Source organism: Myxocyprinus asiaticus, chromosome 4 (genome assembly GCF_019703515.2).
Source record: "Myxocyprinus asiaticus isolate MX2 ecotype Aquarium Trade chromosome 4, UBuf_Myxa_2, whole genome shotgun sequence".
Lineage (NCBI taxonomy): Eukaryota > Metazoa > Chordata > Actinopteri > Cypriniformes > Catostomidae > Myxocyprinus > Myxocyprinus asiaticus.
The window spans coordinates 45,528,776-45,543,709 of NC_059347.1; the positions used below are offsets into that span (position 1 = coordinate 45,528,776).

Consider the following 14,934-nt stretch of genomic DNA (forward strand, 5'->3'; position numbering starts at 1 on the left):
TCCTGATTTCTTCTGTTTTTGTGTATTTTTCATACTAAATTGTTTAAGATCTTCATCTTCACGATATATAACATAAAACAAAGGCAAACTGAGTAAACACAAAATACAGTTTTCAAATATTCGTTTCTTTTTTTTTAATTGAAGGAAAAAAGTTATCCAACACCTGTATCACTAATATGAAAAACTAACTGCCCCCTTATACTTAAGAGCTGGTTGTGCCACCTTTAGCAGCAACAACTGCAACTAAACGCTTCTGAAAACTAGAGATCAGTCTTTCACAATGCTGTGGTGGAATTTTGGCCCACTCTTCTTTGCAGAACTGCTTTAGTTCAGTCACATTGGAGGGTTTACGAGCATGCACTGCCCGTTTAAGGTCCTGCCACAGCATCTAAATCGGGTTCAAGTCAGGACTTTGACTAGGCCACTCCAAAACTTTAATTTTGCTTATGTTGTGTCATTCGGAGGTGGACTTACTCCTATGCTTTGGATCATTGTCTTGCTGCATAATCCAGTTGCGCTTGAGCTTCAACTCACGGACTGATGACCGGACGTTCTCCTTTAGGATTTTCTGGTAGAGAGCAGAATTCAGGTTTCCTTCAATTATTGCAAGTCGCCCTGGCCCTGAAGCAGCAAAGCATCCCCACATCATCACACTACAACCACCATGCTTGACAGTAGGTATGATGTTCTTTTTGTGGAATTCTGTTTGATTTACGCCAGATGTAACGGGACCCTTATTTTCCAAACAGTTCCACTTTCGACTCATTAGTCCACAGAACATTCTCCCAAAAGGTTTGAGGATCATCAAGGTGTGTTTTGGCAAAATTCAGACGAGACTTAATGTTCTTCTGGGTTAGCAGTGGTTTTCGCCTTGTCACTCTTCCATGGATGGCATTTTTGCCAAGTGTCTTTCTGAAAATGGAGTCATGAACAGTGACCTTTATTGATGCGAGAGAGGCCTGCAGTTTCTTGGATGTTGTCCTTGGCTTTGTTGTGACTTCCTGGATGTGTCATCGCTGTGCTCTTGGAGGAATTTTGGAAGGTCGGCCACTTCTGGGAAGGTTCACTACTGTGCAAAGTTTTCTCCATTTGGAGAAATCTTCCCAGATTAAGCGCCCCATCCCAGAGACTTTGAAATAGCTTTGTAACCCTTCCCAGACTGATGTATTTCAATCATCTTTTTCCTCATCGTTTCTGGAATTTCTTTCGACCTTGGCATAGTGTACTACTGGGTGAGACCTTTTAGCCAACTTCATGCTGCTGAAAATGTTCTTTTTAGTTGTTGATTTAATTGAACAAGACTGGCAGTAATCAGGCCTGGGTGTGTCTAGTGCAGCTGAACCCCATTATGAATGCATTTTCATAGATTTGGGGATTTAGTAACTAAGGGCAAATACTTTTTCACACAGGCCCAGTTGGTATTGGATAACTTTTTTGCTTCAATAAATAACATTATCATTTAAAAACTGTATTTTGTGTTTACTCAGACTGCCTTTGTTTTATGTTTGATTTTGTTAGAATGTTTGAAAATATTTAGTATGAAATATACACAAAATCAGAAGAAATCAGGATGGGGGCAGATACTTTTCCACAGCACTGTATTTGTGGTTTGCTTCTTTTTGGTTACTGACACCTGTCAGCATGGATGCAGCATCGCACAACAGCAAATGTTTTCTTTTAGCAAAATCATGTAGAAACACCCTACTTGCAGGCATATTTTTATCACATGACCAGAAATGTCCCAAAAACAGAGGGGTTACCTACTGTAGATAAAGTAAATATTTCTCAGCTGGTAATGTGATCAGAACATGGCAACCACCATGAGGGGAACTACCCTACCCTAGAATAAAACAGCTTTTTCTAGGCCACTGGTACAACTGGCATCTTAATCTCATGTGTGTACATCATTTTAAACATTTGTCAAAAATGTAATTGATTTCTTTAAGTGTAGTACATTTTCAAAGGGATAGTTTACCCAAAAATATAATTCTCTCATAATTTACTCACCCTCATGCCATCCCAGATGTGTATGACTTTCTTAGATTTTTAGAAGAATATTTCAGCTTTGTATGTCCTCACAATGCAACTGAATGGTGATCAGACATTTATAGCTCCAAAAATCACATAAAGGAAACATAGAAGTAATCCATAAGACTCCAGTGGTTAAATCCATATCTTCAGAAACGATATAATAGGTGTGGGTGAAAAATAGAACAATATTTAAGTCCTTTTTTTTTAATCCTAAATCTCCACTTTCATTTTTACATCTGAAAGTCACGTGTGGTGCCTGTTTATTTTCAATTTCACATCTGAAAGTTAAAGTGGAGATTGAGTAAAAAAGGACTTAAATATTGTTCTGTTTCTCACCCACACCTGTTATATTGCTTCTAAGGATATGGATTTAAAAACTGGAGTCATATGGATTACTTTTATGTTTCTTTAATGTGATTTTTGGAGCTATAAATGTCTGATCACCATTCACTTGCACTTTATGGACCGAGAGCTGAGATATTTTTCTAAAAATTTTTGCTTGTGTTCTGCTGAAGAAAGAAAGTCATACACATCTGGGATGGCATGAAGGTGAGTAAATGATGAGAGAATTTTCATTTTTGGGTGAACTATCCCTTTAAGTGGACTAAATTACTTGGTGAACCTTTAAGAAAGCGATTTTTCTATTTAAATAAGATTGCTCTGATTTTTATTTAGAGTTCATTTGATATAGTTTGAAGATGTGTTCGGTTGATTGGCATATTGGTTGCAGGTAGTACACAGAGACTTGAAGCCCAGTAATATTCTCTACGTGGATGAGTCGGGCAACCCGGAGTCCATCAGGATTTGTGATTTTGGCTTCGCCAAACAGCTCAGAGCAGAAAATGGTCTGCTGATGACACCGTGCTACACTGCTAACTTTGTTGCTCCAGAGGTACATCTTGACCTGTTTTTTAAGGATGAGATGTATTAGTACTATTTCCAAAGCATTTTCAGTAAATGTCTTTTTTTTTTTTTTCTTAAGAGTTTATATATTTATATTTATTTTCTATGCTCTTTTTTTTTTTGTTAATTTGGTGAAAATGTACATTATCTTCTCCAAAGGTCCTGAAGAAGCAAGGCTATGATGCAGCGTGTGATATCTGGAGTCTGGGAGTTCTCCTTTATACTATGCTCACAGGGTACGCTTAACTCGCCATACAAGTTATGGATTCTTACGGATGTGTGATTTTGAATAATGAACACTGCAAACACAATACAGTTCTGGTTCCCGAACTAAAAATTCCATTCATTTTTTCCATAGGTGAGTTGATTTTTAAAGATAACTTATAAATCTTTAAAGACAGACGTATCGTGAGCTCCGAGGTTGTTCATTGAAGGTTTATGGCTCTGTTGAAGCCATCAGCTCACAATATTTCAACTTCATGGTTTAAAAATGGTTTAGTAGTGAAATTCCTGGTGAACAACTACAACACCCATGGTCTAGCAGAGAACAATCCACCAATCAGAGAACCAGTTCAGCAGCGACCGCCCACTTCAAGCACACACTGTAAATGATGCAATTGGGTCACTCTCCCTTCACTCTCAAACTACTTGTATATTTGTATATATCAGAATATTTGGCAATAAATGTAAAATATATAGTTTCTGTACTTGTAATCAACAACCTAAAATCAATAGTTTACATTGTTTCCGTTCGCAATGCATCATGGGATTGTACTTCATTCCTGTATTAGAGACATTAAAGGAATAGTTCACTCAATAACGTAAATTCTGTCATCATTTACTCACCCTCATGCCGTCCCAGATGTGTGACATTCTTCTGCTGAACACAGATTTTTAGAAGAATATTAATCTCTGTTGGTTGCATACAATCCAAGAGAATGGGTACCAACATTTTGAAATGTAAGCTTTTTTTTAGCTCCAAAAAGCACAAAGGCAGCATAAAAGTAATCCATAAGACTTCAGAGGTTAAATCTATATCTTCAGAAGCTAAATATGTGTGAGTGAGAAACAGATCAATATATAAGTACATTTTTACTAGAAATCTCCACTTTCACATTCTTTTGTTTTCGGCAATTCGAATTCTTTGTGCATATCGCCACCTACTGGGCAGGGAGGAGATTTTATATTAAAAAAGGACTTAAATATTGATCTGTTTCTCACCCACACCTATATCACTTCTGACTGTATTTAATCACTGGAGTCTCATAGATTACATTTCTGCTGTCTTTTTCACTTGCATTGTGAAGACCTAAAAAGCTGAAATATTATTTTAAAAATCTTCGCTTGTGTTCAGCAGATGAAAGAAAGTCTTACACATCAGGGATGACATGAAGGTGAGTTAATGATGAGAGAATTTTCATTTTTGGGTGATTTCTTTAAGTACACAATCTTGTACCTTTTGTCTTTTTGTTTGATTCTCAATTCAGTTTTTTGCTTCAAAGCAAAGTTTGTAATGTTGTGATTCACCTCAGAGCTGGTTGGTTTGGTTCTTTCCTCTCTTATGAAGAATTGTATAGAAAGTCTATGGCAAAAATGAATGGGGAAAAATAGTTCCGGAACTCAGGCCACTGAAACAGTGGGCGGGCACTATTGCATTCTAGCAATCACCCAAATTACTCCATTAGGTTTACTCCATTTGCTAATGGCCCAGAAGATACACCGGAGGAGATTCTGGCTCGGATTGGCAGTGGGAAATTCTCCCTGACTGGTGGATACTGGAATTCTGTATCACTTGAGGCCAAGGTGATGGGCTCTCCTTTTATTAAACAATTTCTTACCCCTCTGTTTATAGATAAAATTTATTTCAAGTTCTTTTTTCTATAAAATTTTTGTTCTGTCACTAATAACATTTAGTTTTGTAGCATAAGTTTGGATCGCCAAACATGTGTTGTATCTGTGTGATTTTGTCTTCTTTAAACCTCTCTCTGACAGGACCTGGTATCAAAGATGCTTCATGTTGACCCTCATCGGAGATTGACTGCTGCACAGGTTCTTCATCACCCATGGATTATCAACAAGGACCAGCTGCCCAAATACCAACTCAACCGCCAGGATGCCCCTCATCTTGTGAAGGTTTCAGTTGCCATAATGATTTTAGATTTGGTTTCAAATGTAAAACTAACAGTAATATCAGGCAGCAATGGGCCAGATATGTGATCACGGTTTCTCTCCAGTTCTTATGTCAGTTTTTTTTTTTTAATTGAACAACATACACTTTATTGGTATCTATCTAAGATCCTACCACCACCTCAAAGTTTTCCTTATTCCCAGAGGGAATATGCTCACATTATAATTCTTATGTTTGATGCTTGTGTTCTATTCAGTGCAAATGTAAATTTATTTTCCCTCTTTACCTCAGGGTGCGATGGCAGCCACTTATTCAGCTCTAAACAGAAATGTTCCTCCCGTACTGGACCCAGTGGGTTGCTCCACACTAGCTCAGCGCCGTGGTGTCAAAAAGCTGACCTCCACCGCTCTCTGACCTTTCAAGTCTAACCTCAAACTACAAAAGGCACATAAGTTTGTGAGTCCTGCGGTGGTGCTACCATCAACTTGGAATGACAGTCTAAACCAAAAAGAAAAACAAAAAAAACAGCACACATTTGTTCAGCTGTTGTAATTCATCATTGTTGCATCACTATGTAGAATATTAAACAAAGCTCTTAGGAGACTATTAAGTCTATGTAAAACTGTTTTATCAATGTGCTATAGAAATGTACTTCATATGGGATTGCATATGAATAGAAAAGTATTTCTTTGAGTCTCTGTTGGGAAATAATAATTTATGATATTGAGAGCCTGAGATACCCAGTTTGTTTTCGGTATTGTATTGACGATGCAATGTCTAGAGACTGCATGGAGCCATACTATTGCCACCAATTGACGGCCAGTCATAGCTGTGCTCATCCTCTTCAAGACAGACCTCAAATGCTGAAATGATTTACTAGAATGCCTCTCTCTTTTATAACTAAAGATCTATCAATCAGTAATATCACTCTATGCAACTTCAAATGGTATCCTAACATACTGCAGTGTTGAAACCATTTGTGTAAAATCAAAGAAAACTATGCAATTACACTTACAGTCCTCAGTGTATGTGTCTAGACATGTTGAGTGAATGACAAACCAAGTATTTAATATGAATATAGTGTTATGATAAGGCAATGTTGACCAGATAACACCCTTGGCCATGCACATTGTTTGAGGATATGTTTAAAGGGCATTTGATGTACCAAAACAAAAAAGAAGAAGAAAGAATTCCATATAGTTACCTCCAGCAGACCAATATCCTTAAAAAAAAACTAACATCTGTTCCTGTGAATTAATATGAGACCATTTGTATATCTCTTACTGAATATGTTAAAGATTTGTGGGAGCTGGCAGTTTGTACCTGCAATGACCAACAGCTGTCTGGTTCCAAATAGTTCGTAACGCTCTTTCATATTTCTTTGTTTATTCTCTCGATTAAATTAAAGGGAAATGCATTGGTTGTATTAATCAAGGTTGTTCCATTGTTATTCAATCATATTTTTTTACAGCCTATTCAGAATGTATTATTTTTGTAATAGCCGATGAACTGTTTTCTATGTTAATGAACGTGTGTGTGTGTGTGAGGCCACAGTTTGATGAGACTCAGGCATTCTCATTTTATCCTGGAGTTTTTTTTATTTTTATTAATGTGTCGTTTCTTTTTTTATAGCTACTGCTGTAATGTAACAGTCACAATGGAAGTGAGAAATACGTCTTGTTAGTGCTTTCTTCTGGCCTCTGTAATGTCCCATCACTGGCCATATTTTTAAAGCACCTCAAGCAGTTATTTATTCCTGTGGTGCAAAATCAAATGAAGCTTAACCAAAATAACAAATCGTTTGCAATAAAATTTTGTATTTTCTTTTTAGATGTAAACTTAAATGATGCATCCAGATATAAACTTTGGAAACAAATGGTTTTCAATTATGTCTCTGGGAAATTGTATTTCGAGATTATAAATAAAGTTTGTATGAACAAGATGTGATGTGTTGCGCAGGCGTAGATTGGCGCTCTAAGCGGAAGGATTCGCAAGAAGGAGAGGGAAGGAGTTTGACATTATCCACGATTTGTTTTTTGTTTTTGTATCTTAACGACTAAGTTACACGACGTCACTGAACTAAAATAGCAGTTTTTGTGAACGAACATGCCAAAGAATAAAGGTAAGAGAGATATGCTAAGATCTCTTATTGTTCAGAACAGCTTTTAATTGGACGCTATGTAGTTTCACTCAAGCTAACCACCCGGCCGTTGCGAGCAATGCGGCAACGTGACCAGCCACAGTGCTCTATCCATGCCATGAGCTTGATCTGCCAGCACTAACGTGCGTTGAACATGTTGAAATGTACAGTTCCTATTGCAATTTCCGTTGCCGCCATTGATTATCTACCACGTAAAGAACAGATCAGTTCATGGTTCTGCCATATGTGGATTGCTTTTCAAAATGATTTGAATTGCGATTCAAAACTGATATATTGCGATATTTCAATCAATGTTTCTAATTCGTCTTTATCGGACTGAAGAGAACAGTTTCCAAATCACAAAATGCATTGTTAAATTAATGTGGAAAGTTTACAAAAGAAGACCTTTTTATTTCCTAATATCTATGTTCAGTGCAAAGCCACAAACATGTGACTATAATGGCTCCCTATTTCTTTGGTTAGGTCAGAGTAGCAAGTCTTTTCTAAAAATAAATTATAGTATTCATGAAAACACTTTAAAAACATTGTTTATTACAGTACCATTTCAATACACAAAAGTATAATACATTTCACCTAAAAGGTTAGCTTATTTTATATGTTGCTAATGTTTTTGTCAAAATGCCTCAGTTAATGTTACTACTGTAAAATCGAAATACATTTTAGTAAGGGAGGGTGATAATGTGTAAAGCATGATAACTGCACCTTCTAAGGGACTGTTGTTGAATTCCTAAATCGATTTGGCAAAGAGAAAATGTTTTCCCATCACAATAATATTAATTTGGAAAAATGTAAATGATAATCATGAGAAAAAAAACAAAAAATATCTTGGTTAATGTTAATTTCAACATATGCTAATACATTATTAAATTCAAAAGTTGTATTAGTTCACATAAGTTAATGCACTATGAACTAACATGACATAACATTGAACAATTGTGTTTTAATTAACATTAACAAAGATAAATAAATGCTTTAAAATGTGTTGTTCATTAGTTAATGCCTTAGATTTCATGAACAATGTTAACAAATGCAATTTTATTGTAAAGTGTTACCATAAATTCTGTAAAAATTATTATTCATTGTTAGTTCATGTTAACAAATGGAATCTTATCGGAAAGTATTACAGATATAATTTACCAGGGATTTGCAATAGGGGAGAAAGACCTAGAGGTCTATGCTTTTTATCATTATTAACAAGAGAATTCAGGATCTTCGTTTCTTTTCTTCAGGTAAAGGAGGTAAGAATCGGCGACGTGGTAAGAATGAGAACGAGTCTGAGAAGAGAGAGCTGGTTTTCAAGGAGGATGGTCAGGGTAAGTGAACATTAACAACAAGCAGTCAAGAACATCAAGTGGGAGGTCATTCATATCCAGAAATAGTTTGGGTCTACTTATGCAATTAAATTGAAATTATGACAGTACAAGTGCAATACTCTTCTTATTGCTCTTAATATTCCTTTATTTACTGTTTCTTTACTGTTTATATGTACAGTATACACAATCACTGAGCACTTTATTAGGAACACTATACTAAAACTGGGTAGGGCCTCCTTTTGACTTGAAAACAGCATCAATTCTTCGTGGCATGGATTTCACAGGATTTTGGAAACATTCCTTTGAGATTCTGGTCCATGTTGACATGATTGCGTCACACAATTTCTGCAGATTTTTTCAGCTGCACATTCATGCTGCGAATATCCCATTCTACCACATCCCAAAGGTGCTCTATTGGATTCAGATCTGGCGAATGGGAAGGCCACTGAAGAACAGTGAACTCTTTGTCATGTTCATGAAACCAGTTTGAGATTTGTGACCTGGTGCATTATCAGGCTTAAAGTAGCCATTAGAGGATGGTTAAATTGTGGCCATGAAGGGATGCACATGGTCAGCACTCAGCAACAATACTCAGATAGGCTGTGGCATTCAAGCGATGATTGATTGGTATTAACGGGCCCAAAGTGTGCCAAGAAAATGTTCCCTACACCATTACACTGCCACCACCAGCCTGGACTGTTGACACAAGTCAGGTTGTGTCCATGGATTCATGCTGTTGGTGCCAAATTTTGATCCTACCGTCTGTGTACCTTAGCAAAAATCAAGATCCGTCAGACCAGGCTACGTTTTTCCTGTCTTTAACTGTCCAGTTTTGGTGAGCCTGTGCCCACTGCAGTCTCAGCTTTCTGTTCTTGGCTGACAGAAGTGGAATTTGACGTTGTCTTCTGCTGTTGTAGCCCATCTGCCTCAAGGTTCGACATGTATTCTGAGATGCTATTCTGCTCACTACAGTTGTACAGAGGGGTTATCGGAGTTACAGTAGCCTTTCTGTCAGCTTGAACCAGTGTGGCCATTCTCCGTTGACCTTTCTCATCAACAATGCATTTTCCGTATACAGAACTGCTGCGCACTGGATGTTTTTTGTTTTTGGCACCATTTTGAGTAAACTCTAGAGTAGGGGTGTAACGGTATGACATTTTCATGGTATAATAACTCACAATAAATACCACGTATTACGGTATCACGGTATTGAAGTGCATTGATAATATTTTTGCAGTTTAATATTTGGTTATGAAATATGTCTGAAACACACAGAAATATTTCAATTATAACCAATTCTTGAACTTTATTTTGTATGTCTTCAACTCTAATCCTTCATCAGGACACTCTTAATTTGACATAGTAAAACAAATAAAAATAAAAAAAATCACATGTAAAACAATAATAAATAAAAAAATTTTTTGCAAAATGTACAGTAGTCAGATGAATATAACAAAAATCTTATTTTATGATTTATGAATTTTAATTTTAATAACTTGTAATGATTATTGCCTAGGTTAACACTTCAGATATGCATTTGTGATTTTAGTTTAATTCGAAACAGTACCTACTTAAAGAATTATTCATTTGCAGTTTATTTATTGGCATTTTGTCCAATACTGTCTATTTTCTGCCACAGTTTCACTGTCAATTTCCTGCACACCAAAAGCCATGCACTTTGTAAACCCTATTTAGTGCTGTGTTTACAAATAAAAAATATTATTAGTAGTATCAAAATTGTTGGCCTACTGTCGCGCTGCACTTAGGCAAATTAACAAACAGTTGGCACTTGGTAATGTTGAACGAGTGCTTAAATCCGTTTACTGCATTTGTGAATGTGACAGAAAGCAGAAAAATAATTTTAGCCTACCTAGTCATTACAAATAATGTAAAACTACGTTGAATCTGGTGTTTTTATGAAACAGGGGCTATAATTTATTATCCTGTATACTGTATTTCCACTTACATACATCTCCGCAGATTCCGTGGGATGGTGCTCACGGAGGTGGTGCAAGTTTCCCGCTTGAGGCGATAATTTTTTGTGACAAACTTTACAGACTGGGTAACCATCAACAGGGCCGTAGCAAGGTAATCTGGGCCCCCTGACTGTACATTGCTCTGGGCCCCTTTCCTATTAAAAAATACAGTTTATAATTTGTTGTGGGGCCCCCTGGACTTTTGGGCCCTTAGAATCGTTACCACCTTTCACCCAACTAGCTACAGCCCTGACCATCAGCATTGATGGTGCCTCGTTGGTCTTTAACATACCAAAGCAATCCCAGACAGCGGACTTCAACAGATTTGTCGGCGGAAATAAAGGTTTAGGCTCTGACATGTCTGTATGATGCGCTCGTGCTGCACTCCTGCTGCGCTCGTGACACTTGCATGTCACCTTTAAAATTGAGTGACAGTCTAATGTAACATGAGGAAGGCGCAATTTAAAAATTAATTTTATCTCACCAAGTTTATATGATGCTATGTAAATGTCTCTTAATTAAACTGATTTGGATTTTAGAAAAGTTCTGAAAAAAATCTGTCTTTATGCAATACCGTCAAAGAGAAGATTTCAACGGTATGATAACCGTCTGTTTTAAAACCCAGGTATATAGTGAAACCTTGAAACCATTACATCCCTACTTTAGAGACTGTTGTGCATGAAAATCCCCGGAGATCAGCAGTTACAGAAATACTTGATGCCAGAATGGCTGGTTTAACAATCATGCTAGGGTCAACGTTACTAAGATCACATTTTTTCCCCATTCTGATGGTTTACGTGAATATTCACTGAAGCTCTTGACCCATATCTCCGTGATTTTATGCATTGCACTGCTGCCACATGTTTGGCTGATTAGATAATCGCATGAATAAGGAGGTGTACAGGTTCTTATAAAGTGCTCAGTGAGTGTATATACAGTGTATAGGTAGGTGGATGGATGGATATAAACTTAAGCTGATCATCCAAGCAGTCATCTAACATCTAATGCCCTTTGATAGAGTATGCTCAGGTGATAAAGATGCTGGGAAATGGACGGCTAGAGGCCATGTGCTTCGATGGTGTAAAACGGCTTTGCCACATACGAGGAAAGCTCCGGAAAAAGGTACAATACTGATGATCACTGCTGTCACATCTGTAGGCTTATGAATCTAAATTACTTAATTGAAAAATTCTGCACAGCTCTGCTTTTCAAAAAAGACATGTTGCATAAAAAAATAATGCATATTAATTTTATGCTTATGTCATATAGAAGTATTAAAAATGCTTCTTCCAAATGAGTTCATTAATTCCTCTGGTTCTTTTTAAAGAGATTGGAATTCAGTAAGCTTATAATAACGCTAATAAAAAAAAATGTCTGATTACTTTAGCTCATTTTTGTTTTACAGTGGGCTTTAAACATTTTCTCTGTAGCCCAAGTGGTGAACAGATTCTCATGTCTCTTTCAGGTTTGGATCAACACATCTGACATCATCCTTGTTGGTCTTAGAGATTACCAGGTAGATGTTTTTGTAATTTCCATCAAGGTAATAAAAAGATTTGTATTTTCATCCTTGAAATGACCTCCTCTTATATTTATTTCAGGATAACAAAGCAGATGTCATTTTGAAGTACAATGCGGATGAGGCCCGCAGTCTTAAAGCCTACGGAGAGCTTCCTGAGCACGGTAAGTCTTAAAACTGGCTTTAATGAAATGTTTTCTATGGCATCTGTTGACTAGTTTTGCTTAAAGTCATTGATCTAGGGGGCCTGGGTAGCTCAGCGAGTATTGACGTTGACTACCACCCCTGGAGTCACAAGCTCGAATCCAGGGTGTGCTGAGTGACTCCAGCCAGGTCTCCTAAGCAACCAAATTGGCCCGGTTGCTAGGGAGGGTGGAGTCACATGGGGTAACCTCCTCATGGTCACGATTAGTGGTTCTTGCTCAATGTGGCGTGTGGTAAATTGTGCATGGATAGAGTAGCTTGAGCCTCCCTGTGGTGTCATGCACAACGAGCCACGTGATAAGATGCGTGGATTGACGGTCTCAGAAATGGAGGCAACTGAGACTTGTCCTCTGCCACCCAGAATGAGGTGAGTAACCGCGCCACCACGAGGACCTACTAAGTAGTGGGAATTGGGCATTCCAAATTGGGGAGAAAAAAGGGGATTAAAAAAAGTCATTGATCTAAAACAAACCATTCACAACAATAAATGTCAGATGGTATACTCTAGTAAAGCCCTCACAGCTCACCCACATTCCAAGGTTTGTATAGTTTGTACCTCAGTCTTACTTATTTTGAAGGCACATTGGCTGACTAGTTTATCCCCTCTTTCTTTCTGTTCTTTCCTATTGTTTTTCTGCAGCTAAAATCAATGAAACAGACACATTTGGACCTGGAGACGATGATGAGATTCAGTTTGATGATATTGGTGATGACGATGAAGACATTGATGACGTAAGTGCAGAGTTGTTTTTACCATGACAGCATCAGCAATATCACTGTTGGCATTAACATCAACCATTAACACACAGAATGTTTATGTACATTTTTTTAATGTTTGACTCCCTATCCAAACATGATTAATGCTTACATATTGGAGATTCTGGAGAAATTTCTGTATCTCTATTTGTCTTGTACACAAAAGAACATTTGTTACCATTTTAACCATGCATATTGTGTTTTGACGTGCATCAATTAAGGACAAACCGTAATTTAAGGAAACTATGTAATCATTTTGTCTAGCCTTTTTCTGACTGCTGTAAGGGATCGTCCTCTGGGCTGCATAGTAATTTTCATTGGCTTCTAATTGCTGTTTCAAATCTCTCCCAAGCACCTCTATTAAACTTGGGTGGAAGAATCCTAAAGTGTTTGGAAACCTATAGCTTAATGTGTGGTTCTGCTCTCTCACACAGATCTAATACAGAAGTCAGGACTGCTGGTGGGCTATATTGTTTCACTGAGAGGAGAGGACACTTCCTTGTTGGGACAAATTGCGACTTGGGCCTTACTGATGCCCTGCATCCTACTGCAGCCTCCCTCAGAGAAACACCCAGAGACTTATTGCTTATCTCTCTCTGTTTCTCTATCCCTCCACGCCACAATTTCACTACAAAGATTCTATGAGCATTCTGCCTGTCATGTAAATCTCTCCCATACATTCACAAACACACAATTTAGACTGCATATTTTTGTTATCATTTTAAAGTATTTATATTTTATTCCACTGTGTGTGGTGGAATTTAAAACTCAAAGAAATCAAGAATTTACAATAAAAAGTCAAGCCCTTATCTGTTTGTACTGAATTTTATTTTTTTGCATTGTATATTTGCATTTTTATTTTACTTTATTATATTCCATTTATTTTAATGTCTCTTCCCCATGGAGTTTTCATGCATTTCCACTGTGCCTGAAATACAAAAATACACTGGCAGCCAAAAGTTTGGAATAATGAACAGATTTTGCTTTTATGGAAAGAAATTGGTACTTTTATTCACCAAAGTGGCATTCAGCTGATCACAATGTATAGTCAATTTGAAAGAAAATTTCAGAACTTCTTAAACTACTTCAAAGAGTTCTCATCAAACAATCCTCCATGTGCAGCAATGACCGCTTTGCAGATCCTTGGCATTCTAGCTGTCAGTTTGTCCAGATACTCAGGTGACATTTCACCCCACGCTTACTGTAGCACTTGCCATAGATGTGACTGTCTTGTCGGGCACTTTTCACGCACCTTACAGTCTAGCTGATCCCACAAATGATCAATGGGGTTAAGATCCATAACACTCTTTTCCAATTATCTTTTGTCCAATGTCTGTTTCTTTACCCACTCTAACCATTTATTTTGGATTTTCTGTTTCAAAAGTGCCTTTTTCTTTGCAATTCTTCCCATAAGGCCTGCACCCCTGAGTCTTCTCTTTACTGTTTTACATGAAACTGGTGTTGAGCGGGTAGAATTCAATGAAGATGTCAACTGTGGACAAGTGAGGTGTCTATTTCTCAAACCAGAGACTCTGATGTATTTATCCTCTTGTTTAGTTGTATCTGGGCCTTCCACATCTCTTTCTGTCCTTGTTAGAGCCATTTGTCCTTTGTCTTTGAAGACTGTAGTGTACACCTTTGTATGAAATCTTCAGTTTTTTGGCAATTTCAAGGATTGTACAGCCTTCATTCCTCAAAACAATGATTGACTGACGAGTTTCTGGAGAAGGCCGTTTCTTTTTTGCCATTTTTGACCTAATATTGACCTTAAGACATGCCAGTCTCAAAGACAATGTTAAGCTTCCTTTAACAAACCAAATAGCTTTCAACTGTGTTTGATATAATGGCAAGTGATTTTCTAGTACCAAATTGGCAATTTAGCATGATTCCTCAAGGATAAGTTGTTGCAGTGATGACTGCTGGAAATGGGGCCTGTCTAGATT

The 14,934-nt window shown here is 37.3% G+C and overlaps 2 protein-coding genes across 2 annotated transcripts in view; both read left to right on the forward strand.

Moving 5' to 3' along the window:
- The window catches only part of LOC127438410 (ribosomal protein S6 kinase alpha-3-like), a 30,864-nt gene extending 23,860 nt beyond the window's left edge, over positions 1-7,004 (forward strand). The window contains exons 18-22 of the mRNA XM_051693979.1: positions 2,762-2,923; positions 3,094-3,170; positions 4,620-4,737; positions 4,927-5,067; positions 5,354-7,004. Of these exons, the coding sequence (XP_051549939.1) occupies positions 2,762-2,923; positions 3,094-3,170; positions 4,620-4,737; positions 4,927-5,067; positions 5,354-5,476 (621 nt within the window). The 3' untranslated portion in view covers positions 5,477-7,004. The remainder of the gene's footprint in view (positions 1-2,761; positions 2,924-3,093; positions 3,171-4,619; positions 4,738-4,926; positions 5,068-5,353) is intronic.
- A 19-nt stretch (positions 7,005-7,023) lies between these two features.
- Positions 7,024-13,800, forward strand: LOC127438415 (eukaryotic translation initiation factor 1A, X-chromosomal). The gene is made up of 7 exons (XM_051693994.1): positions 7,024-7,184; positions 8,453-8,536; positions 11,531-11,634; positions 11,978-12,028; positions 12,114-12,195; positions 12,876-12,967; positions 13,426-13,800. Exons 1-7 carry the CDS (start codon positions 7,169-7,171, stop codon positions 13,429-13,431), a joined length of 435 nt encoding a protein of 144 aa, XP_051549954.1. The 5' UTR covers positions 7,024-7,168; the 3' UTR covers positions 13,432-13,800.
- Positions 13,801-14,934: the final 1,134 nt, after the last annotated feature.